At 38.7% G+C, this 26354-nt stretch overlaps 1 protein-coding gene across 8 annotated transcripts in view; it reads right to left on the bottom strand.

Moving 5' to 3' along the window:
• Positions 1-26354, bottom strand: part of GK (glycerol kinase) — a 77243-nt gene that overhangs the window by 29468 nt on the left and 21421 nt on the right. For 2 of the 8 annotated variants that reach the window (XM_072744265.1, XM_072744268.1), the window contains exons 4-12: positions 25332-25409; positions 16126-16209; positions 12492-12568; positions 10398-10535; positions 7452-7561; positions 6730-6796; positions 5630-5647; positions 3888-3923; positions 3444-3511 (exon numbers count right to left, since the gene is read on the bottom strand). In XM_072744265.1, the coding sequence (XP_072600366.1) occupies positions 3444-3511; positions 3888-3923; positions 5630-5647; positions 6730-6796; positions 7452-7561; positions 10398-10535; positions 12492-12568; positions 16126-16209; positions 25332-25409 (676 nt within the window). The remainder of the gene's footprint in view (positions 1-3443; positions 3512-3887; positions 3924-5629; positions 5648-6729; positions 6797-7451; positions 7562-10397; positions 10536-12491; positions 12569-16125; positions 16210-25331; positions 25410-26354) is intronic. The other 6 variants (XM_072744267.1, XM_072744271.1, XM_072744270.1 and 3 more) reach the window with 3 other exon arrangements.

Below are 26354 nucleotides of genomic sequence, written 5' to 3'. Positions count from 1 at the left end.
TGATGCTGTTAACTTAAACCACCTACTTCGCTCACAGCTTCTGGATGGTCATTTTTGCAAACTACATTCTGTCTTGCTGTCTCTATTTTCTACCGGCCCACATCCCTTTTGGCTATTTGCCACCCGGCTTTCCTCTTGAGCATTCTACTAAAGCTTCATTCTTAGAAGTCACCACTGAAGACCTACTTTCTATGTACAATGGTCTCTTCGATTCTCAGCCTCCTGACCTTTATGTAGTATTTTGCACTGCTGACCAAGTCTCTCTCTTAAATATCTCTACCCTGGATTTCCAGATTCATGAATAATTTCATTCTGTTTTTATGAACTTCCCATCCCTGTGTCTTTTCTACCTGTATACTTTTTCTTGGTAATTGTGCCTATTCCTACTTCTTCAAAAATCATCTCTATGTAAGGAAATTAAAAATCTCTACTTTTATACTGAACTCATTTCGTACTTACAAATGTGGACAATATACAGCCTACCAGAGCCATAAACACATCCCAAATAGAAAGTATACCATTCAGAACTGTTCCTTATAGTAGGCTAAGCCTACCCACAGGGCCAAGGTGACTACACCCCATAACTACTTCCTGTCTCTTGTCCCTGGACAGTGCCCTGGGTACCCACCCACAGCCTCCCTCTCTGGTCTCATCCTAACTTTTAGTCCTTGTATTCGGAACCAGGATGCCCACATGGCCTCTTTGTCTCTAGTCTCTCTTCACTTTGGCCAAGAACTTCGATATTATCAACGAACAGTTCTAGCCACTCTGAACACCAGCTCATAAACATTCAGAAGTGTCCCACTGCCGGGGGACACTCCTCAGTCTGAAATTTTGGGCTTCACAACATGATCCTAGCCTTATTTTCTATCATTGCCCTACCTGAATGTTCTCTACATTCTCTAAACAGAGTCTTCATTTACCTCTTTGCATATTTGTTCAGTGTTCTGGTGCCCTCACTAGCATAGCTCCTTCTTCAAAACATCTCATTATTAATATAACCTTTTGTGATTTCTCTCCTCCTCCTCTGAAACCCAAGCAGTATTTCAATGTTTCCTATGGCATGTAAGTTCTGACTTCTCATATGATTAACTGTGTATTTGTCTTGTCTCCTCTCGGGAAGTGAAATACAAGCCCAAAGATCCTACAGTTTGCTATTTCCCTCCTCCACGCTGCAGTGGCTGCAGAGGTATTCCATAAGCCCTGCCTCACTTAAATTCATCATTCCAGGACTTGGCTGATGATGCTTAAGTGGGAAGGGAGCAGAAAGAGGAGGAAAAGCCAGCAATGTTATTGGGTACCTCCCATGTGCTCTACACTGTGTTAGGTACTTGACAAATAGCACATCTGATTTACTAGCATTAATGTGTGTAGCAGAGGAGGAACAGTGTAGAGGAAATAGCCTAATTTCTTACACATTTCTCTTGACTCCTGGTATAGCTGCTTGGAAGCCAGAATTCAAAGAGTATATTTCCAGACACGTGCTCATTCAAGCTCTCTTGGTCATAACCTCAGGATACCATGACCTTTCGTATCTCTCCTCCCCCTCCAAAAATCTCTCACAAATGATGTCAAACTCTCACATGAGGACTGCTGACCGTGCTAGACCACAAGAACATTTCATTAAAAATGTCAGATGTGGGCAGCCCAGGTGGCTCAGCGGTTTAGCGCCGCCTTCAACCCAGGGCGTGATCCTGGAGACCCAGGATCGAGTCCCATGTCAGGCTCCCTGCATGAAGCCTGCTTTTCCTTCTGCTGTGTCTCTGCCTCTCTCCGTGTGTCTCTCATAAATAAATAAATAAAATCTTTAAAAAAAGGTCAGACATTCCAGGATGCCTGGGTGGCTCAGCAGCTAAGTGTCTGCCTTTGGCCCAAGGCATGATCTTGGGAGTCCCGGGATCGAGTCCCACATCAGACTCCCTGCACGGAGCCTGCTTCTCTCTCTGCCTACGTCTCTTCCCCTCTCTCTCTCTCTCTGCGTCTCTCATGAATAAATAAATAAAAAAATAAAATAATAAACAATAAAAAATAAATATAAAATATAAAATATAAAAATAAATATAATATATAAAAATAAAAATAATAATAAAAATAATAAAATGATCAATAAATATTTAAAAAATGTTAGACATTCCATTATTCACAAAAGAAGAACTTCATCACTGAGGTTAACATTGATGAGAGAAGTAGGAAATCCTCTAAAAAAGAATAAATGTAGATAGTTTCCTTCTGGGTCTATGGAAATCTTTTCTACACAGGGTACAGTAACATAGAATGGTTAAGAGCCCTGGCTAAGTCAAATCAGATGGATCCGGGAACAAAGACTGCTCCTTCTTTCACTTACTAGCTTAACCACTCTAAACATCTGTTTTCAGAAACCTTAGGCTTAATCACTCTTAGGCTTATTATAGACTCCCCATGTATCAGTAGTAAGGAGATGAGATTAGGAAACAAATGCACCAAATCTCTACTTCCATCATTCCTTCTACTTCTTGTCAAAGGAGAAACTCTGGGTAATGGGGAGAAAGCACAATGCCAGCACTGAAAATCCCACAAAAATAGAATTTTATAGTTATAGTGAGAAAGTCTAAGCAGGAACAGTATGTTGAGAAATACAGTTCATTTTTATCTTTTTAAAATTGTTTTTAAATTAAAAAATTTTTAAAAAATATTTTATTTATTTAAGAGAGATAGCAAGTGAGAGACAGCACAATCCTGCTTCTCCCTCTGCCTGTGTGGACTCTCTTTTTGTCAAATAAATAATAAAATCTTTAAAGACAAAACAAAGCACCAAAATTTAGTTTCTGGATATAAAAAGTATTGAATCTTATAAATTAAGGTCTTTTTTATAAAGATTTTATTTGGGATCCCTGGGTGGCGCAGCGGTTTGGCGCCTGCCTTTAGCCCAGGGCGCGATCCTGGAGACCCGGGATCGAATCCCACGTCGGGCTCCCAGTGCATGGAGCCTGCTTCTCCCTCTGCCTATATCTCTGCCTCTCTCTCTCTCACTGTGTGCCTATCATAAATAAATAATAAAAAAAAAAATTTAAAAAAAAAATAAAGATTTTATTTATTTATTCATAGAGATGCAGAGAGAGAGAGAGAGAGAGAGAGAGAGAGGCAGAGACACAGGCAGAGGGAGAAGCAGGCTCCATGCAGGAAGCACGATGTGGGACTCGATCCTGGACTCCAAGATCATGACCTGGGCTGAAGGCAGGCGCCCAACTGCTGAGCCACTCAGGGAGCCTTAGCAGTGTGTTTATATACAGCATAATGTATTTTATTTGGAGAGAAAGAAAACTGAATGGCAAAAACTTATTGAACTCTTAAGCTATTGATTTTCAGCCTGGATGAACTTCAACAGATTTTTCTCATTCAAAACATCAAAGGGAGAAACAGATAAACAAAACACCACAGGTTTTGGATCTGTTTCTCAAACTCACGTATTTTTGGCTTCTCCATCCTGGAAGCACATTTGTCCCACCAATGCAGCAGACTGGTCCCCCAAACACTGAAAGCATAAATGACAATAAAGAACACTAAGACAATATTATTAATTTCCCTTTTAGATCAGTCATAGGATTTATTTTCCCTTTTATATTTATCAAGGAGTGAACTGTTTTGATTTCTGCATTGCTTTCATTTGGCCATTCTCCCATTTCTTAATATCTCCTACAAGACAGTAGGTATGGAAAGGAAGAGTTAGAATTTAGTCAAAAGATTCTCAGTGGCCCATACTGTGTCACCTACTAACAAAAAACAGCCAATTTTGCTGCTTTTACCTTTTCCCCATAGTTTAGGAAGGTGCAGACTGATTAAGATGTAGGAAGAAGCCCATAACACGGAAGGGGAGAGGGTCGAGGAGGTAGCAGGGAGATGGAACTTACCCCAGATATTGGCACACCTTCCAAGGCTCCAGCTTTCTAATAAAATTTTAAAAAAGGATTATGAGTAATCACAAACTGTTATCTCTACTAACACAACTGCAATAGGAATGAACATGAATAGCAACATGCCAGAGCATGTGGGCAGACAAGACAAAGCAAGTATTTCAACTACATATGTGGTTCAGAGACAGATACTAGACGAATTTCTAGAGTGACAAGAAGAGACATAGCATTGGAGGGAGAACGAACATCGAACACTGGACTGAGTCAGGAGACGAGGGGTCTACTCTTGGTTAGTTGGTGTTAAGCCACTGAGCAGGCTGCTGAAACTTCTCTATGCCTCAATTTCTTGATATACAAAATGGAGTCCAGGTAACATGAATGCCTAGGTCTGATAACTCTTTGTTATTATTGCCATTAATAAGAAGACTAACACATCCTTTAAAACGAACATATGAGCAACTATCAAACCAGCACGGAACAGCCTCACTTTGGAAGGCTGTGTTTTACCAATTAGCTTTCCTTACCCAAAACTGCTCTTAAGAGAAGCAAGGAACCCAAGAGCATTTGGTTTGCAGCCGACATTATTCTTCAAGTTTAGATAAGCAAGAGTTAATTTAGGTCATGAATAGTGGTTTTTATTTGGAAAGTATGGCTAGCATTCTAGGGAGGAAAATGAGAGTGGTTACATATTTTACCAATCTTAATTTAAAAAGCCTTTAATACAAAGCAATTTGTGCTGGTATTAAGGAATTAGGGGGAAGGAACGTGACCCATGAAGTAGTGTGATGTATATTAGGAATAGCACCAAACAAAAGCTCTCCATTGACTGCCCCCCTTGGTCTGCCATTTGTGAGCCGGTCTCCCAGCCTCTGGGAGCTTCAGGTTCCCCATCTGGAAAAGTGAGGCTAAGAACAGAAGCCACCTCACATGGCTACGATGATAAGAAAGTAATAGCATACATGTGGAAACCCTGTACAAAACAGAAAACATCTTCTCAGTGGTGGATATTGTTTTATTTCTTTCATGCTTTCTGCTTAATTCAAGAGCTATCATTTTTATTGACTAAATATTCTTGGGAAACCTGAACCTGGGTAGTAAGTGACAGGTATCCTTCATAAGGAGCTGAAAGTGAATCCATAGAAACTGGGAGGCTGTATATCTTTATATACTTAAATATGAAAAGAAGTCTTTGCTGACACTTTCGAAGGTATTATCAAACTACCAGCAGGATCTACTAATGTGCATTCAGGCACATAAAGCACTTTGCCTTCACAGGGAGGGGTTTCTGGAGGATTCCTGGGCACGTCCTCTGGTGAAGCATGCAGAAAAAGTGACAGTGCATTTCCAACTAACTAGTCTGAAAGGTTGGTCAAGTATCATTTAAGATAGATGTTTAGGATGTTTAAAAACTACATCTAATTTCCCTGTTATGCTAAAGCCCAAAGCACATCACAGGTGTACTTTGTAATGGGAGACATCAGAATTTCTCAGTCCAGAAAACTAGCTTAGTCTTTTATTTTGAAACCCCACTTTCAGTCTTATGGGAAGCTTAAAAAGACACATGACTGAGTTTAAAGAAAACCTAGAGCTTGTCTAGAGCTTATAGCAATTTGGTGGGTCATGGAGATTCTAGATCAATCTGCTTAGTAAATGGATTTATGCTTGTCTAAAACTAAATGGAAATGCACTGTATCTTTTCCAAATGAATGGGTAGCATAATTGGTGGGCAACCTACTCACCAGGCTATGAGAGATTTTCTATAGTCAGCAAGGGGGGAAAAGGAGGACAGAAGCATAATATTTTAAATGCAAGAAAAAAACTAGGCCAGTAAATGATATTTCAACCATTCTCTAAAACTATTTCTCAAAGATAGGTTTTTTTTCCCTGACCCAGGTCAGTCTGTAGACTATGAAGTCATCAAATTATTTTTATTGTAGATGAGCAGTGCTTCCCTTAAAAATTTCCATGATGCGTTAGAAGGCTTTATTATAAATGAAGTATTTAAGAACTCTGCTCAAACTTTATCCAGAGCACTTAGTATTCAACTCTATTATTGTTAACTCTATAAGTAGAGTTTCTAATACTTGTCATGAAATGTCTAAACAATATTTTTTTTTTTTGCAATTGACCTTAGACATATTTTTAAGTTTCACATAAATTCTAGAGTTTTGTGCTCAAATACCAGTTCAAATCCTCCTGGAGGTTTTCATCCCTGATGTGTAATCAGAGATACTCAATGATGCTAAGCACACTTTTTGCTGAAAGTACTTTTTCTTTCGGTTTCAGTGAAAGCAACAGTAAAATGTCCATCACAGAAACCAGTTTAATTAGCAATCACAAATCAGAACAGACTTTGTTTTTGGTTTCTTTGCTAAAGTTTTGCTCAAGTTGACCAAGAATTTAATATAAAAAACATGGTTTGGCTATTAAAAGAGATTCAACAGGAAAAAGAACATGAAAATGTGAAGAGTCTTTCCTATAAATTATAAGCACACAACACCAAAACTACTAGTTATTTCAATTAAAAGAATAAACAAGCTCAAACATTCCCATGCTACCCTCTGTAGATTTTTGCATTAATACTTTAGAATACTCAAAGAAAAGCCAATTAATGTTTATAAAATATAAAATCAACTGGTAAGAAGGATTCTAAAATTTTTAAGTTATAAAACTGTTTAAACAGCACTAAATTCTTATTTTACATACTATCAACACTTACAGAAGAGTCACAACTCTCAAACTAGAAAACATAATACAACTTATCTTTGAATTCTGAATAGCAAAGCTTTTTTAAAAATGAAATTTTTTTTTTTTTTTTTTTTTTTTTTTTTTTTTTTACCATTAGGCCATAGATCTCAGAAGAACTCCGGACATTTGGAAGAATTTTCATTGGAATTTCAAAAAATCTGGAAAACAGTAAGATAGGATTGGGTATATATCACTATTTTAAATAAATATCTAGAAACATTTATATGGATTTAAAGGCAAAAAATGTAAATAGCAATTAAAAAATGGATGTATTGGAGTGCAGAATTAAATAAGCCAGGACAGGGCAGCCCCGGTGGCGCAGCGGTTTAGCGCCGCCTGCAGCCCAGGGCATGATCCTGGAGACTCTGGATCAAGTCCCACATCAGGCTCTCTGCATGGAGCCTGCTTCTCCCTCTGCCTGTGTCTCTGCCTCTCTCTCTCTCTCTCTCTCTCTGCATCTCTATGAATAAATAAATAAAATCTTAAAAAAAAAATAAGCCAGGACAACATAGTTGTATGTTTGGATATTTAACATTCTAACTTTATAGAAACCAAGAAAAACTAAGAAGCACACAGAAAACAAAGTACTTTTCTAAAGAAACTTAATCTTCCTAAACAAGACAATTAATTTTGCCTGTTTGCTATATATGCAACAATAGTCTCTTCTTTGAATACACAGTACAGACTTGCATACTGTAGTTGAAATATCAACAATTAAAGTTTGGTGTTCTACCAACATCTGAAAATACTAAGACTTAGGTTATATATAGGTAATATATTGGGAAGTGCTTCTTAGGGCAAAACACAACTCACTCGCAGAGCTCTTTATCCCATTCCAGAGAATGAATGTTGAAAAGCATTGTCCTACTTGCATTTGTTACATCCGTACAATGGACGCCTCCATTGGCCCCTCCTGTCAAACTCTAGACAGAATAAAAGGACATGTTAGATTTATACTAATTTGCTATTTACTTATTTTTATTTTTAAAAAGATTTATTTAGTTGAGAGAGAATATGTGAGCTGGGGGAGGGGCAGAAGGAGAGAGCAAGAGAGAATCCACAAGCAGACTCCTCACTGAGCACAGAGCCAGACACAGGGCTTGATTCCCAGACCCTGAGATCATGACTTGAGCCTGAGACGAAATCAAGAGTCAGATGCTCAAACTGACTGAGGCACTCCCTAATCTGCAATTTAATTTACATGTTGCCAAGGACCATAATAAGCAGCAGAGTACATAAAGCAGGAGAATGGTACGTTTCAATTATTTAATTTTCTGATTTCCAGTGGTGTCCAATAGAAATATAATGCTAGCTACCTATGTAATTTTAAATTTTCTAGTAGCTACGTTTAAAAAGTATAAAGAAGCAGGTGAAATTAATTTTAATAACACTATATATTTTATTTAACCTGATATATCCCAAATATCCATTCATTTATTTAAGATTTATTATTATTATTATTATTTTTTAAGTAATCTCTACACCCAACATGGGGCTTGAACCTACAACCCTGAGATCAGTAGTCATATGATCCACTGGCTGAGCCAATCAGGCACCCCCCAAAATATCCTTTTAACATAAAAAATAATTACTGAGACATTTTACCTATGTATGTATGTATGTATTATGTATTTATTTTTAAATATTTTTTTAAAAAATTTTATTTATTTATTTATTTATTTATTTATTTATTTATTTATTATTTAGAGACACAGAGAGATGTACAGAGAAAGGCAGAGACACAGGCAGAGGGAGAAGCAGGCTCCATGCAGGGAGCCCAATATGGGACTCAATCCTGGATCTCCAGGATCACGGCCCGGGCTGAAGGTGGCGCTAAACTGCTGAGCCACCCAGGCTGCCATATTTATTTATTTTTAAGTAATATCTACACTGAGCACAGGGCTTGAACTCACAACCCCCAGATCAAGAGTTGTGTGTTCTACTGATTGAGAGCCAGTCAGGCGCCCTAACATTTTACCTATTTAAGTCCAGTGTATATTTTATTTTACACTCATAGCACATCTTGATTCAGACTAGTTACATTTCAAGTGCTTGGTAGCCACATGTGCTCAACCAGCAATGATATTAGACAGGAAGAGTTCTAGTAAACTGATGGTTAAACAAAAAAAATGTTTTATTTTTATCCATTATCTTTGGAAAATGCACTCTTACTAAATTTGGCAAGATGAAATATATCAATATGCCTGCCTTTTCAGGATCTCACAGACCTCTGTGTTGCCATTTCTCTGTTTTTATTTTTTTGGAATCATAATTGTCATTGGGTTGTGCCTACCCACGCATGTATCCTGAAAGCAGGGTTTTAAATTCTCTAGTGTTAATACCCTCGGGCCTGAGCTGAAAGCACTGCTGCTTTCTTTTGTGTGGGAGCAGTAAGTAAGAATGGAACAAAAGCAAGAAAAGACATCTGGGCATCCCAGGAATAGGTCCCCACCCTGCAGCCATATGAGCTCCCCCATCTCCTGCAGCTCACAGGTGCCACACCCTGACCTTACTCTGGTTTCAAGCAACTGATTGTCAGAACTGTTGTCTGGAACTATTTGAACTATTTCAACTGTGACAGGTATGGAAACTGCAGGCCAAGGGAGCACCAAGCCCAGGGAGGGGTGGAAAAAGTGCCACTTCCTGGTACTGGTTCTGGAAGATGTGCTCTGGGGATATGGCAAGAGAGAATAGGGACAATATTCCCCTGAAGCTCTCTTGAATGTTGAAAAAGATAATCACATACTTACTGAAGTAATTACAAATGAAATTATATGTATGGGATTTACTTTACAATTATCTGTGGGGAGAAAGAAGATATGAATATAGTTGAAACAAGACTGGCCATAGTTGATTGCTGTAGCTGGCCCACTGTTGCAGAAGTTCATTACACTGTCCCCTCTGCTTTTGGGTACATTTGGAAATGGCCATAATAAAAATAACAGAGAACAAAAGAGACAAAGTGAGAGAGAACATGCACTTTTAAGATAACTCTGGGAAACGTCTAAAATGTGAGTTTCTACTCTTCTGTGTTCAGCTTAGGCAAAAAGATTATACATCGAAATCCCACTATGATTTTTCGTATTATGGCTTAATTAGAGACAGCTGTGCAATGCTGAAAGCAAATGATAAAAGTCACATAGATGTTCTATTATGTTAAATTGTTACTTCTTTTAAGAAATGACCACTGGAAAAGAGCTTATGAAAGGCAAGAGAAAAAGACTACCTAAATTACTAATTACTTAAATTACTTATTCTAAAGATAATAGATATGAGATGTGGTTTTGGTAATCACCCTCCATTTTTATGAAAATAAAGCAAGAAAAACAAGGAGGAAGTAGGCAAAAACGTCTCTTAAATGGAGGCTGAAATGTTCTGCTGTCTCTTGAGTGACTTTTCTTAATAATTTTGCCAATGAAAAAGTCTGAACTCAGGGTGCCTGGGTGGCTCAGTTGGTTGAGTGTCTGACTCTTAATTTTGGCTCTGGTCATGATCTCAGGGTTGTGAGATCAAACTGGCATCAGTTCCAGGCTGGGCATGGAGCCTGCTTAAGATTCTCTCCCTCCCTCTCCCTCTGTCTCTCCCCCAACCCCACTCACGCATGCACACAAGCCCCCCCCCCCCCGCCCCCAGCCAACAAATAAATGAATAAACCTTAAAAAAAAGCTTGAACTCTTAATACAAAACAGAGAGTAGGCAAGCCAGTCTAAAAAATTTCTGAAAAAACTTTCTCCATACATACATTCTATTTAAACGTACCCAAATAAGCCATGAATCAATGGTCCCAAAAAGAGCTCTATCTTCTTCAACAGCCTTTTGAACTTTTCTCACATTGTCAAGGAGCCAACGAAGTTTCACGGCACTGAAGTAAGTGCTAAGTGGAAGGCCTGTCTTGGACTAAAAACAGTTATGAAATTCAGCCAGCAAATTAAATTCCCAACAGTTTAAAAAATAAAACACCAAACCAACAAACTCCACAAATCACAAAATATTCAATGGCCCAAAAGTCAATCCCATGGTATTATGGATAAAAAATTTTTCCTATCTTGTGGCACAGGAAGGCATGTTCATTGTTCATGAACAAAGATAAACATGATATGTTTGCAGTTCAAAGAGCATCCACGTTGCAAGGTAAAGAGAATTAAATGACACAACACCCTGTAATCTAGATAGTGAACACGTAGATGTTAGCTTTTGTGATGAGTATTACATGCAGAACCCAGTCTGAAACTCTGCTTTTTCATTTTCTAGTTCATGAAAGTGATATTTTAAACTATTAAAAATCAGAGAGCATATTGCATCATAAACTAATGACCATAACTAGAAAATTTGTTTTAATATAGAAGGCTTAACAATATACTTATATGTGTAAAAAATATATATTCTAAGTGATATATACATAAACACATACATATTCAAATAACATAAGTGAAGAATAAAGTAGAGCTCAAGGACATGCCAGATGAAAGCAATAGTGAGTCACTATCTATAAGAAAGTAGTTGCCTAAAAACTCAGCTAGTACATTAAATAAAGAGAGGATGTATTGAATAAAGGATAAATGGTAAATATAAGACACATATGGGCTTATCAATCTTCCTTGAGAATGGATCAGGTTCAACTATTATTTCTGTTAGTATATTAAACACCAAATATATTTACAAGGGCTGATGAAAGTGGCTAAGAAGATATATACACCAAAATAATGCAACTCTTTCTCCCCTCCCCTAATCCTTAGTCTCTTGATTTATTACCTAAGTACAGAAAGTGATACCTTTTTCCTTCTTATCTGCTATGGATATGTTTGGTAGAAAGATTCAAACCAAACCATTTAATAGTTTAATGCACTCTTTAAGACTCTTTTAACTCATGGTTTTCTAGCTTTCCTAGAAAAAAAATAAGATCAATACTCAAAAATAATGAAAGGAAATAATGTATGGGATTATTCCTCTTTGATTTGAAGGACCAAGGGTCATCCCACAAAGCCAACAGTGAGGTAGTCGATAATATCCCATTTGAATGATTTAGGTAGCAAGTGTAGAAGTTGACTAAAATGGCATTGAAGAGAAAAACATGTACCCCTTGAAGCAAGTGCAGCTGGAGGTGGGGGTGAGGGTTGGGCAGGGTGACAAGGGGGAACAGAATAGGAAATGGGTAAGGGTATATTCAGGACTAGCCTGAAGTTATTCCCAGGGCAAAGGCAGGGAATGGTTTGTTAAATTGCTACAATTAATGGGATTTGTTTCAGAACCAAGAACCACTGTCCTAAGAGTCCCACTGACAAATAAATATAAAGGGGATAAACCAAAAAAAAGAGAACTTCCTTTGGATGTTAGAAGTGGGCCTTGACCTTCCTAAGAAAAATACCTTGCCTATTTCAAAAATTCTCTCCACTTAACTGAAGAGAGCTTTACATATAGATTGAAATACAGGCACTTTTTATCAGCCTTCTTCATAGGAAGAAAGTGGAAAAGGAGTTCAGTGAGGGGCTAGAGTGTCTTTTAACTTTTTCTCCCTGAATCCAGATGCCTAAAAAGTAAAAAGCATCCAGTACTTTCTTTGACAGATAGAAGAAAACATGAGGGAGTATGGTTTAAGCCACTAGGACACTATTTTATAATCCCCTCCAGCCTATCAACCTCAGAATATGAATGCTCTAATCCACCTTAAGGGATGAAGACAGGAAGGTAAATACTTGAGCTGTCCTCAATTGTCTGCAGAGAAATAGTCTGTAAAATGTATCAATTAACTATTATGCAAAAGGATGTAAGGCCCAAATAGTCTTTCAGTTGAAATCTCTAAACCCTTTTTTTAAACAAGCATTCTTATAGTATACTTTTAAAGAGATCTCTTACCTTGACAAAGTTATTATTTCCTGGAATTCTCTTACTAAGATTCTCAACGGTAGACTGGGTTCTTAGATCAAGCCACACTATAGACCAAAATATAATAACATATATGAAAAACTTCGTTTAAAAAAAATCAGATCTTAATGAAATCATTGTCAAGGATAGGATACTGATTAGTTTCCATAAGCAATTAAAATGCTAGAGGTTTCAAAAGATAGAAATTAGAAAATTAGAAATGAATGGGTATATTGTTAGAAAAAAGAATAAATTTATGAGGAAGAATTTAAAGCTTTTATGCCAAATTACAGACCAAGTTAGGAGAGTAATACAAACCTTAAGGTACTTATTTTGTATCCTTTTTATAGAAAAAAAAAAACAATGAAAAAATGTTTTGGATAAGAATTTTCTAAGAATACATGAGTAAAGACAAAGTCTAAATGCTCGGCAGGCTAGTTGCCGGGGCAGGATACATAGCTCAGGATCACCATACTGGGTATAAAGCAGGTATTTTAGAAAACTTGGGAGCAATTTGTGACAGAGCAGAGAACCTGGTACTATTTATTGAAGGAAAAAGTTAAGATTCAGTTTCTTATATATGAAATCCTTATGTACGTTAAACTCTTCCATTGCAAAAGTAGGCTAAAAGCCAGAATTGTTAAAAGAATTGTTTAAAGGTCAGCATTCTTGCTCCACACTAGATTGTAAAAAAGCTGTTTTAAGAGATTATTTATACTAAGTAACTATCGTCCACTTTCAGATCCTTTAGTAGAAAATATTTCTGTTCTGCTTCATGACAGAAGGCCTGAGAAAGAAAAGGTATCATCACATAAAGCAACTGTGAAAGGTAACCAATAGGTCAGCTAACTTTTCTTTGTCAGATTTAAGTTTTGTACTTAATTTCCATCACTTTTAATCTGTTAGTAGTCACTAACAGATTATTTTTGGCACGGACTGTGCTCAGATGCCTCCTGAAAAGCCTCAGGCCCATAGTTTATTTACAGGGCACCAGGGAAGATAAAACAGGCTTGCCCACTGCACACGTGAATGCTGGCCACTTAATTGCATAGTTTGGTTCACCCTTAACTAGACTATTCCTGTCTTTTCATTTAAAAACCAGTTCTTTTCTGTAGTGAGTTTTAATCAGTTCTTTCTAATTACCTCAACTGTCATTTCCCCCGAGGGCTGCCTGAGCTTGATTTTGACAGTGGCTACTTCAGGACAATAGACTGGTTTCCACAGGTGTGAAAAGCAGTGAGAAAAGGCTCCTCACAACTGAGGAAAGAGAAGACAGAGAGGAACACCAGGGGAATGCATGGCCTATACAGCACACCTGCATTTGCCGCCCACCACATATTCCTCTTGCTCCTGGGAAGTATCTCAAATTCTCTTCAGGAAATTGTCTCTCCCTCATCCTCAGCCATGTGGTTTGCTGGAGATTTGACCCTACCTGTAGCTCCAGCATCATGTCCCGATCCCGGTGACTGATTCAGTAGAGAGTGGAGTCTAAATCAGCCCAATGGAGGTTTGTGCTCAGTCTGACAGGGCCCCTCTCCTCAGCTCTACTAGGCAGTGTGTGGCTGGGACTGCTGTCCCCATGAAGAGAGGAGCTGAACTGGCCATATCTGGAGCCATCCCAGAAAAAGATTTGTGGGGAATCCAGGTCATATGTCTGAGTCTAGAATTAGCACCTGAACTAAGCTACTATTGCATTGCTGGTTCCAGGAACTAAAGAATTACTTAAAAAAAATTGTTTTACTTTATTTAGTGAGGGTTGAGTTTTCTATTACTTGCATTGTGATTGATATAAGCTCATTAGCAGCAGCAGCATGGAGTGGGCAAGCACCCCCATGCTCAGGGAACCGAGGCAGTCCACTTTGCACACAGGGGCGGGATTGCATGACTGTGGCAAAAGCAGACCTTCCTCATTAGGCAAGCAACCCCAGCAGGTACTAGCAGGACTAATTGGGAAAAGGAGAGGAATTCCAGAGAGAAGGTTTGAGTCTATGACAGGTAGAATCAACAAACACATCTCAATTCTCAGTGTTTCGAGCTACACCGGGCTGGGGGGTTTAAAATCAATCAAGTGTGATTCAACTACTTACTTTTAAAAAAACGAAATAGGATGGATTAGAATGATAAGAGAGTTCACTGAACTCAGTAAGGCTAAGAATGGACTTGTGAAACTTTTGTTTTAGTTATGTGAGTTTGATGAATCATGATATAAAATAGCTTTCTTATTAAGAGACATGAACAAAGGACCTGAAAGTCATTGTTCTAGGCTGTTTAATGGCTCAAAGCCTCCTAGATCAGGGCTTTTCTGTATTTTAATGTAAAGAGTTACTAGGGAGCTTAAAGATGGACCCCATTCCCTGATATTCTAGAAAAGTAGGTCCAGGGAGGGAGCCCAGAAATATGTCTTTTAAATGTGCCAGCCAGAGGCACCTGGGTGGCTCAGTGGTTGAGCATTTGCCTTTGGCTCAGGTCATGATCCCTGGGTCCTGGAATCAAGTCCTGCATCGGGATCCCCACAGGAAGTCTGCTTGTCTCTCTGCCTCTCTCTGTGTCTCATGAATAAATAAATAAAATCTTTAAAAAAAATAAATAGGTGCCCACCCTTTAAGAAACATTGCTAGACTCCACAGCAGTGGTCCTTACCCAGAAAGCATACCAGAATCCCGTGGAAAAATTTGAAATCACACATTCCAAGCCCTACTTTGCAGGATTCTAGTTGCAGGTCTAGGCAAGGAAGGCCCGAGTCTATTTTTGTTAGGGGCATCCCAAGTTATTCAGTGTTATACTAGAACTTGAGAAGCTCTTTTCTAGGGCATGATATTTAGGATATAGAATTTGTTCCAATTATTTCTTTAAAAACAAAATGACAAACTGATGACCAGGTGGTTCCCTGGAGTTCCAGTGGCTCTGCGACTCTATTGCTCCTGGACAAGGACCACTTACATAACTGGACACTTTACTCTTCACTTGAGAGCTTGGAAGTCTCCACAGTGGAATCCACAGAATCAATCCCTCACCAAAAAGAGTCAAAACACTGGGCATGAAATCAGGAGACCAAAGTTCTAGGTCTTCTGATTTTGCCACCAGCAAGTTATGTGACTTAAGCAAGTTATTTCACCTCTCGTGGCTTAGATTTCCTGAATATAAAATAAGGCAGTGAGACTAGATGGTGTCCGTAGTCCCTCTCCCACCATTATTCCACCATCACAGAAGGCTGGCAGATTCACTTTGTTTTTATAGCCCCAGAATTTAAGGCAATTAGAATACATGGAATGAATTAGTACAACTGCCAAGGAGAAAAATGTCAGTGGTTGATACACTACCAAACAATTCACAAATGCTCAAAAATTAATTGAATTAAGAACAAAAAAATTAGAAAACTCATTAAAGAAGCTAAGATGGCAGAATTAGATTTGCAGACGAAGAGACCAAAAGCCAAAGAGAAGACCCCAAGCTGGAGGACTGTGCCCCCGGTGGAGGAGATTTCTGAGAACAATCAAAAGAAGTGCCAGATCCAGATCCAGCAGCGGTGGTCAATTTCCCCCATCACGGTGGTCAATTTCCCCCATCACGTGTCAGGGTCTGGGTCGGAAGGCCGGGAGTGAGCAGGGGCCGGAGCGCCAGATACCTGAGGAAGTGCCAGCAGCTGGAACTGCAGAGCCAGAGGGGACGGCGGCAACTGGATCTGAAGGACCAGGAGAAACTGGAGCAGCTGGAGCATTAGGAGAAATAATGGCAATTCATGCTAGAGGTGGCCAGATTCAAGGTCTGTGTTGTCTCGCTGACCACTTAGGAAATGGCAGATCACTTGGGCAAGTTAATCAGAACGAACATTTTCTATGCATTTGAGCATAGAAAAAGAAAGGAAAAGCCAAGGAGTAGAAAGGAAACGAAGGCAGTCGGGTCAGATTCTCCAGTTCGGGGGACTTCACCCATGAGGACAAAGACCAGGTAATATGTGCTTGTACTTCAGGATGAGTCTTCCCTACCTGGCAACGTATCTGTACCCTCCTTAGAAAAGTGGCTCCGCCGGTTACTGACTGCTCACCTGACCAGCGACCAGTGAATCTGAATCGAAAGGTCATGGACTGTTCCTTAGAAAGGAACGCTAAGGAGTGTGCCATAATCTCTATTGGGGTGATTTATAGGGAGATGTGAAAAGGCTGCTTTGGGAAGGCCAGGCCCCAAGAAAGCACTTCCGTGGTAGGGTTAGCAGGAGGTGAAGCCCACCACCACAAACAGGAAAAACGTGGCTAGAGGGAACAGGAACTTCTAAGTTCTAAAGTAATTTGGAAAAAAAAACAACAAAAAAAGAAGGAAAACAGATGCTAGGGAGTCCAGAACACCATACAGCCTGCTTTTTATAAGGCATGTCCCTTATTCAGACCCAGTAAATCTGATTTAAATGGTTCAAACCATGAAATGAGAAAGTTTTTTTTTTTTTTAAACCCAGTTGGATGACAAGATAAACTTTCATTTGTATTAAATAAAGTCGCAACCAAAATATAGCTCTGTTTAGATTTTGTCTGGTCTGAAAAACCAAAGTTTTAAGAGTGAAGAGATATGCAGTTACCTCAATGCCCACAGACCAGGGTCAGTTTGGAGATGCAGTGACAGCACAGAGGAAGAAATGACTTTCAGAATACTTAAATTTGCATCATTTTTGGTTAGTCATAAAAATAGAAGGGAAAAGTACCTAAGAAAAAAATTGAAAATTAACTAGAAATCATCTGAGTTTTTCAATGGATTAGAAGAAAGGCAAATAATACATCTCTGAGAGGGCTGTGTGGAGCTACCAGCCTGATGGGAAGTGACCCGAAGGTGAGGCCCCAGGTTACAGAGCTCGCCCTAAGCAAGGACTGCTGACGGTTACACAAAGTACTATCAGCTCGCTTCTCCCACGAGAGAGGATAATAGTAAACTAGATTTAATTGCTATGTGTTATCACTTGCCAAAAGTTAAGCTATTAATTAAGCTGGGCAAGAGGTCACTTGCCAAGGAGAAGAGACTATAATCGATGACTGTCCCTCACCTGATGGCATTTTCAGAAATCACCTGGGGCCAAAAGAAAAATGGAGCATTAGGGAGGGGGGTGATTTAAAACATATATGTGCCACACCTTGGGGCTGAAAAGTATTTCAGCTCTTGGGTGAATGAATAAATGCTGGAATGCTGATGACTGACACAGGTGTCTGTGACCCAGGTAAGCTTTGCATTTCTCCGAAGAACACCTGTCATGTATAAATCAATCATTCCATCTGGATTCCTGAATTTTAAAAAGATTATCAGCCAGTTCAGAACAGTGGCCATGGCTAACACTTACTGCAGCCTTCTAATTTGCTAGGAACTCTAAGTACTCTACACATATTAACTCACTTCTTTTTACCTCATGCCTAGGAGGTTCACACTTTCAATTTCTCCAATTTAACTGTAGCGAGAACAGGCACAGAATGGTAGTAAGTGGAAAAGCCAGGATTTAAACCCACAGTCTGAATCCAGCATGAAACCCCTACGACACAGATAAGCCAGAATGAATTCAAAGTCTTAAACAGAATATAAAGAAATATTAAAGATTAGAAACTTCAAAGTTGAAATCAGATTGTTTCTCTTTAAATTGGCCAGAGTTGAAGAATTTATCAATTGCAAAATACACAGAAATTTTCTTTTTTACCCTGGATTGAAGGAAATGTAAGGCATTCAAAGAATTTTGTAATAAAGGACTCGAAATAAGGAGAAATTAAGTATATCTTGATCAAGCTGAATATTCCAGATTTTTACAAAAGTGAAAAAAATTTGCTCCCTTCCAAAGCACAGCAATAAAAACAAAACCACACTTTTGCTGTTTCAAGACAAATGTGCTTCCAAATTTTAGGTAGCTTGCCATTTATGGTTTTTTGTTATGCTGATACTCTGAAACATAATCCAGTCCCAGAAAAGGTTAAAAAAAGTTGAGCTCAAGGTTCCTTCAGATCTTGACAGATGATTACACGGGTTTAATCATTGGCCCGGGGTTAACCAGTATGTAAAAACTAAAAAAGGCAAAAAGGATGATCAATGTCTACAACTGCAACACTGCATGAAGAGCTATATAGGAACATTATTTTTTTTAATATTTTATTTTTTTTTATTTATTTGAGAGAGGGAGACAGTAGGAGGAGGAGCAGAGAGGGATAAAGACAAGCAGACTCTATATCAAGTGCAGAGCCAGCATAGGGCTTGATCTCATGACCTGAGCAGAAATCAAGTCAGACGCTCAATCAACTGAACCACGCAGGGGCCCCTATTTTTATTTTTTATTTTTGAAGATTTTATTTGAAGTAATCTCTACACCTTACATGAGGCTCGAATTTACAATCCCATGAACAAGAGTCACGTGTTCCACTGACTGAGCCAGTCAGGAGCCCCACAGGATACTTTAAATCCAACATCTTAGAAATAAATGTTTGCAATACCATTTAAATAAAGAAAAATTGAGGACAAATTATTCTTGTTAGTGGTTTTCTTTCATGTACTAAGGGTCTCAAATCAGTGACTCTTGCCTTTCTGGATATTATTCTTTAATATGCATATTTTTATATTACATCATGAATTATGCTCTACAGAAAGCTACTGGAGCAAGGTCATATTGCACTTAGGCTTGCCATGCACACTCATCAAGTGTAAGTAACAGAGTGACAAAAACTGTCCAAGAAGGACAGAAAAACAGTTGGGCCATCCTCGTTAGGCCAGAATGTTTCACTGGCAGCATCAGTGAAATTGCACATGAAGATATTAAACATCACTGATCCAAGCCTTTTCCTACCACTTCAGTGGTTTTGGGCTTGGCTGTGCAGTTGTAGTTGTGCTCAGTTTCGTCTGTGGTGTATTTGTAAACCCCAACCTTTCTTTCACTAATTCTTAGGAGACTGCAAGGTCTCTAGACCACTAATAAGAACTGGTTTTGGGAGGAAAAGGCTTAGAAAAATAGTAGGGATTGGGGTGCAGGGAAGTCCTTGGAAAAGAATACTGATGAAGGGAATGCTAAGAGGGAGAGAAAAAAGCCTCGCAAGGATGAGTGAAGACAGCCAAAGGATCCAGGGCCACAAAGCTCCTGCAGTCCACCCGGGCCATCAGAATCAACGGCTGCATCAGGGCACAGTGATGGCAGAGCAGTGATGCAAAGTGACACTGCTCTATTTTAGGTACCACACCAATGTTTACCTCGCCCACCACACAATTAGCACACAAATTCTAAAACTGTATGGAACTAGCCATCGGTGCCTCAATGGACAGATTTAAATGTTTTTTTTTTTTTCTGTGCTTATAACTGTTATAAAAGACGTCAGTAAACACACACACTTTTATTGGAAGCAAGAAAAAATAGGCTTTCTTAGTCTTTAACTTCTTCATCAAGTGTATTTCAGATCCACAAATAGGACCCTGAAGACTTCCTACCTCTGTCCTGGTACTGGGGATGAGTGAGCTGATTGCTTATCACAGATGCCTTGGGCCATAAACAAGAAGACCACATAAAAAAAGCAATTTTTAAAAAGAGAAGTGTAGACTGCTTCTCTCATTGGCCTGTCTATAGCAAACACTGCTCATCAGTTACATAATTGAGTAAAGAGGGAGATGAAGAGGAGGACAGGACTAGAGTGACAGAGGGACAAAGAGAGAGGAGAGAGAATAAAACCTACAGACTGTGATATAAACAAAGACGAAGCTCAAAGACAAAGATATGTGAAAATCTGATTCTGTTTCCACCAACCCCACCTTGTGTTAAGAGAAAGCTGCCGAAGATTTAATATTATGTTGATGTTCTCAACTGAGACTTGCATGGAGGTATGACACCTTAGCATTTTCCCGGGTGACATAAAATTGGAGGTGGAATCTATCCTTGGCATGACCGAGTGGCTTCCCTTCTCAGGCAATTACTCCTCCTCTCTCCTCCTTTTCTATCTGCCTTCCTCCTTTTTACTTCCAGATTCCCCTCCTTGGCCCTCTGAGTCACAAAGGCAAGCACGGGGCCTGCCTGGTTTGTCACTAGATGCCTAGGGCTCATTACAGAACCTGTACCCAGAAGGGTTCTTTGACTCTTGTTGAATAATTTACATTCATTCCTATAGTGAAGTCATCTATAATAAACTGCGACTGTCCGGTGCCGACTTTAAGTCTCCATCTTACATTTGAACAATCTCTTTATAAAAGAGCCACAAACTTAATTGCCCATAAATGAGCTTTGATTACAAGTCCAATACTCACCTCGTTCAAAGAAGCAAGCCATTCTTCTCCCAGGCTGGCACTCCTTAAATATTTCCTTCTGTTCTCTCAGGCTAAAAATCTGCAGCTCTGTCTCCCCTGCCCCCCCATCCCCCGCCTTATCTTTATGCCCTATCTGATTTATAAACATACAGGTGATATCTTTCCTCTGAAAGGTCTCTCCAGCTTGCCTTCTCTCCAATGTCTTGGCACTAATCCCATCCACTGATTAGCAGTCTCAACCCCTTTGCCAGAATTTATGGTGGAGAAACGAATCTTTTCCTTTTTCATATACTTATTTACATATTTGGATTTAAATGCTTTCTATATGTCCTTCCTTCCTGTTTCACATTTCTTATTCTTTCCTTGCCTTTTTTAAAAAAAAATCATTCAGTATTTCCCCTTGATAAGCTTGTTAATTACACATTATTTTACTCTCATCGTTTCCCCGAAATTATTGCAACACGCATCCTTGACGATATAAGGACCAGAAAACAGTTTAGACTCGTCTGCCCCAAATTCCTTTCATGTACAACTGCTGCCGTGCATTTTAATACTTAATGTATTTTGAACATCATAAGATGTTATTGTTTCATGCCATCAAAATTCATTTAGACTGACCCTTTCTAGAGCTTTCCATTCCTTATAACATTGCCAAACTCCTGGGTGAGACCATTTCCCTTCTACATGAAAAAACAGTGCTTAGTTTTTCTTTCAGTGGGGGTTTGCTTGCAATGATTTCTATCTGTTTTTTTGTTTGTCTTTGCCTTTATATTTCACCTTAATTATGTAAGAATATTTTCACAGGTATAGAATCCTAGGTGGAAGTTATAGTCATAAAGCATTTTAGAGATTTCATTCTATTGTATTCTGACTTACTTTGTTTCCATTGAGAAATCAATTGAAAGTCAGTGTGGCACTCCTGAAGGTCATATCCTCTGGCTACGTAAACATTTTTCTTTTTATCTTCAGGTCTCTTCGTATGTTTATATATGGCTTTCTGTATTTATCTTGCCTGGGAATCATAGTGCTTCTTGAATCTGTGATAGCTTTCATCAGTTTTGAAAAAACCTTATCATTTCTCTTTCCTCTTCTCCTGGGACTCCAGTGACAAACATATTAGACCTCCTCACCTTACTCCATCTTTCTCCTAGATTCCTCTCTGTTTCCTAAACCTTTATCTCTCTGTGCTCTAATCTGGATATTTACTTCTGGTCGGTCTCCCAGTTTACTGATTCATCTCCAGCTGTGTCTAATCTTTTGCAAAACTCATCAACTGAGTTTTTAACACAGCTCCAGAATTTCTATTTTTAAATTCCCAACTCTTGGCTAAGGTGATTAATTTTGTCAAGCAATTCCTTGAACATGTATTACTTTAAAGACTGACGGGATCCCTGGGTGGCGCAGCGGTTTGGCGCCTGCCTTTGGCCCAGGGTGCGATCCTGGAGACCTGGGATCGAATCCCACGTCGGGCTCCCGGTGCATGGAGCCTGCTTCTCCCTCTGCCTGTGTCTCTGCCTCTCTCTATCTCTCTGTGACTATCATAAATAAATAAAAATTAAAAAAAAAAAAAATAAAGACTGAGAACTCTAATATCGGGATTTCCTATGGTTTGGCTTTTAAGGTTATTTGTTTCTGTTGGTTTTTAGTCATGTTTTGTATGCTTGATTCTTTTTTTTTTAGTAGAAAACTAGAAAGCATATATGAAAAACTCTAGAGATAATCTTCCTCCAAAAAGGGTTCATTTTTGTTTCTGAAAGGAAGTTAGGCTAAGAGCATTAGCAATCTTAGATCATCATAATCTGCTCAGTGCTTTAAATTACTTGAATCTGGGCTTTACTTCCTGTGACAGAGTATTTCCAGTTTACCTCACTTTTTGGGTTGGCCCATCACAATCACAATCAAAAGTCTAGGATTTTGCCCCTATTCATCTCTACCCATGGCAGCCTGACTGCCTTTTGCCTCCCTATTTCCATGAACCTATGAAAATGCTGCTTAGCCTCAGATACTCCTTTTAGAATCCACCAGTATTTCTAGGGAATAAGCAGCACTGAAGGCCAGGTTTATCTCTCTAGGCTTTCCTTCTTTCCTGGATCTTGGTCCTATAATTCCTCACTGCCTTGGTAGCCTTCAAGTCCCTCAGACAGAGTTTTCTTTTGTTTTGTCTAACTTCTTGAACTGTTCTCAGTAGAAAGGTACATTTGAACCAACCCATTCCTCCATAAGGGAAGGTACATTCTCCTTTATTACTCATTTTGTCCCATGTTACCCAGCACATGGCTTTCAGTGCCTTCTATATCCTCCCCAACCCCTTTTTATCCAAAATAGGCTTTGGGGTTAGAGGTTTATGTTCAAACTGTGGCTTTACCTCTATTTACAGCTATACGGCCTTGGACAAGGTATGTAGCTGCCCCCTCCACCCCCCCCCCCTAATTCGTTTGTAAGAAAAGGCAAGTAAAACCTGCTTCAGGGTCATTGAGATTAAATAATAGGGATGAAGTGTTTAGCAAAATCCTTAGTACACAGTAATGTTAGCACTTACTGAGCATTATTATCACTGCTAGTTTTATTAAAACTAATAAAGAAGCCATCCTACCCACGAATCTGATCAGTCTCTTCACTCTTTGGTGAAATATTGTATAGACATTTTCACCTTCATCGCTTGTTCACACTAGCCTTCAATATTCCCTTTTCCTAATATAATCCAACACATTCTACAAGCCCTAAAATGAAGTTCAAGCTCCTGCAGAAGTATACCCAAAATTCAAAATCCATACTAACGTGTACTTCCTCTAATTCCTATTCATTTTATCAGCATAGCTTATCAACTATTCCCTAATTTTGTGTTAGCCTCTTATAAAACTGCCCAATAACTCATAGTCTCTATAACACATGTAGTATAGCACCAAACATAAGAGGTTCTCAAGACATGTGCATGGTTCAGTATTGAAAAAAATTCCTTGGGCAGCCCCGGTGGCACAGCAGTTTAGCGCCGCCTGCAGCCCAGGGTGTGATCCTGGAGACCCGGGATCGAGTCCCATGTCAGCCTCTCTGTATGGTGCCTGCTTCTCCCTCTGCCTATGTCTCTGCCTATCTCTCTCTCTCTTTGAATAAATAAATAAAATCTTTAAAAAAAAGAAAAAAATTCCTCATATCCCATAGGTGCAGTAGAAATTAATACTGAAAAGCACATAGGATGGGGCACAGAGGGACAAAGGTAGAAGAAAAGGAAATGACTACATAAGCAAATCAGAAAACAAAGTTATTTCTGGTGAAATATTTACTTAAATCTTTTACTATAACTTCCACTAAGCTAGTTGCATTATTTTAAAATGACAACTCAAAGTCCAAAGTTGCATTTTTACAATTCAAAGTTTAGAGTTTAACAGGAACTTTCTGGTTCTTTTGAGAAGGTCCATCCTTTTCCCCCACAGGAAAAAAAAAGCAAAACCTATCTAGTTCAAGATGTTGGCTAATAGTGATCCATGAAAGAATACCCCCTAGGTATCAGTCATTAAAACTGTAATATCCTGCTTTGCTTATATTCAAAATGATTTGCTCATGAGAATGAGAACAAAATAAAGATTTAAAATGTGTACTTTTGTGTAACAGGACCTATAGTTACAATTGACATTTTCTGAGTCTTTAATTTTTTTAAACAAAGTACCGAAGATATACTAAATTGTCTCTAATAACACAATTACAGCAAATATCTAATTTTTTACAAAGATTATTTCCAAAGGTTTTATGCTACTCTTACCAGGCACCGTTTTAGTGTATTTTCTGCTCAAAGATCACTTTCTTCCAATCAATATTAAAGTAACTATAAAGTAAAAATAGCTCACTCTAAAAATCATACCATCTCTGACAATTTCTACCTCCATTCCACACCTCACAATCTGGTATTTTATTGACAAAAAATTGTGTTTTGTTATTTGTGAACAGAATGATGTGTTTTAGTGACTGTATATTTACAACAGAAGTTTCCTTTTAGCAAATGACAGTGTCATTTAGTACCTACTGTCATGTGCGAAGAGAATACTACAATACGCTCATGGTCATTTACATTTAAGTAAGATGTAATAGCTAATGTTGGTGTATTTGAGATTTTGAGTTTTGGAACCCCAGTTGAAATAGCCAAATGTGTAGCGGAAGGAGCTAAAATTTTGAGATTTTATTTTCAGAACCTCAGGTGAGTCCATTCAAATTACCAGATGGGAAAACAAGTACACAAGTACTTTATAGAGAGAGGTATGTGAACATGTGTAATTTCGATTTTTAAGGGGAGGAGGCGGGATCTCTTTTAGGTTTCATGAGCAACAGGGACCATGAAACAGTTCGGGCAACACTGAACCATTTGTATGATACAAATAATCAAGAAAAGGAGGAAACAAGGGGAAAAGTTAATTCAAGATGTGAATAAAATACCAGAAGATGGTAAATACCTAAAAACTGATTTCTTAGAGGACTATACGTGCCCATCCCATCTGAGTCTAGGAAACATGACCACATGCTTTCTCAGCCAGACCTTTCAGCGTGACAGTGTCTGCAAGTGGAGAAAGGCCTCTCATTTGACATCCATGAATAACAGCTTACCCACAGCATTGTAGAGTGGCTCTCCAGTTAACTTGTCCCAGACTACAGTGGTTTCCCTCTGGTTACTGACACCAATAGCTTGAAAGAGAAAATTAAACAGAAGGGAGTACAAATTAAACAAGTAGAAAACTACTTCAGGAGAATAGTTCTCATGTTTTCTTTTTAATAGGCATAACTAAACATAACAGTTTGAAAAAACATTTGGCACTTTTGTCGTGGTACTGAATATATTGTCTGTGAGTGGCTCCAGGAAAAGTAAACACCCACTGTCAAGAGCTTCTTTTTATTTCTACAGACTGCTTCCTGCCTCACTACCAGCACAAAATGAACCCAGATCAATATCCAAATGAAAGGCTCCCAGGTTACCTTATAAAAAAGGGAATGCACAAAGTCCAAATTTACAGTGCCCAATTTATTATTCTAAGGAGACCAACAATCATCTCATCCATTTATTTACTAATTGCTATAAGCGATTTCTCTCTCTGTGCATGCATGCACCTGCATTTTAAGAAAACAGATAAAATCCTTCAGGCTGGGCAACCTCCTATGGTGGTTCTTTGGGAATTGTTTTGTTCTCATATTTGAGTATGTTGTAAGACATATGAATTTGAATCAGGCATAAATACAACATGTGATGGCATTTACATTATACTGACCTTCATAGGACTCAAATGCCATAGTTACAGTTACTATAAGTAAAACACTAATCCATACCATTTTACTCAATTCAGCTTGATTCAGCTAACTCACAGGTTCTCAGACTTGGCTGTACATTAGAATCAACTGGAGAGCTTTAAAAAAAAAAACATCAATGCCCAGGCCATGACCCAAACATTCCAATTTAACAGACGGAGTAGGATCTGAGCATTACTATTTTTCCTTAAAGTTCCCCGAGTGATTTTACCGTGCAGCCTGGGTTGAACGCACTGGCCTGAAGGATTGAACTCTTTCAGAATGTAAGGTGAAGACTGACTTTAAAGGCTACATAATCAATAATAGACAGGTCTTCCGGTTAAATTTCCC

Source organism: Vulpes vulpes, chromosome X (assembly GCF_048418805.1).
Source record: "Vulpes vulpes isolate BD-2025 chromosome X, VulVul3, whole genome shotgun sequence".
In the NCBI taxonomy this organism is placed as follows: domain Eukaryota; kingdom Metazoa; phylum Chordata; class Mammalia; order Carnivora; family Canidae; genus Vulpes; species Vulpes vulpes.
This window is presented reverse-complemented; position numbering and strand designations above follow the sequence as displayed.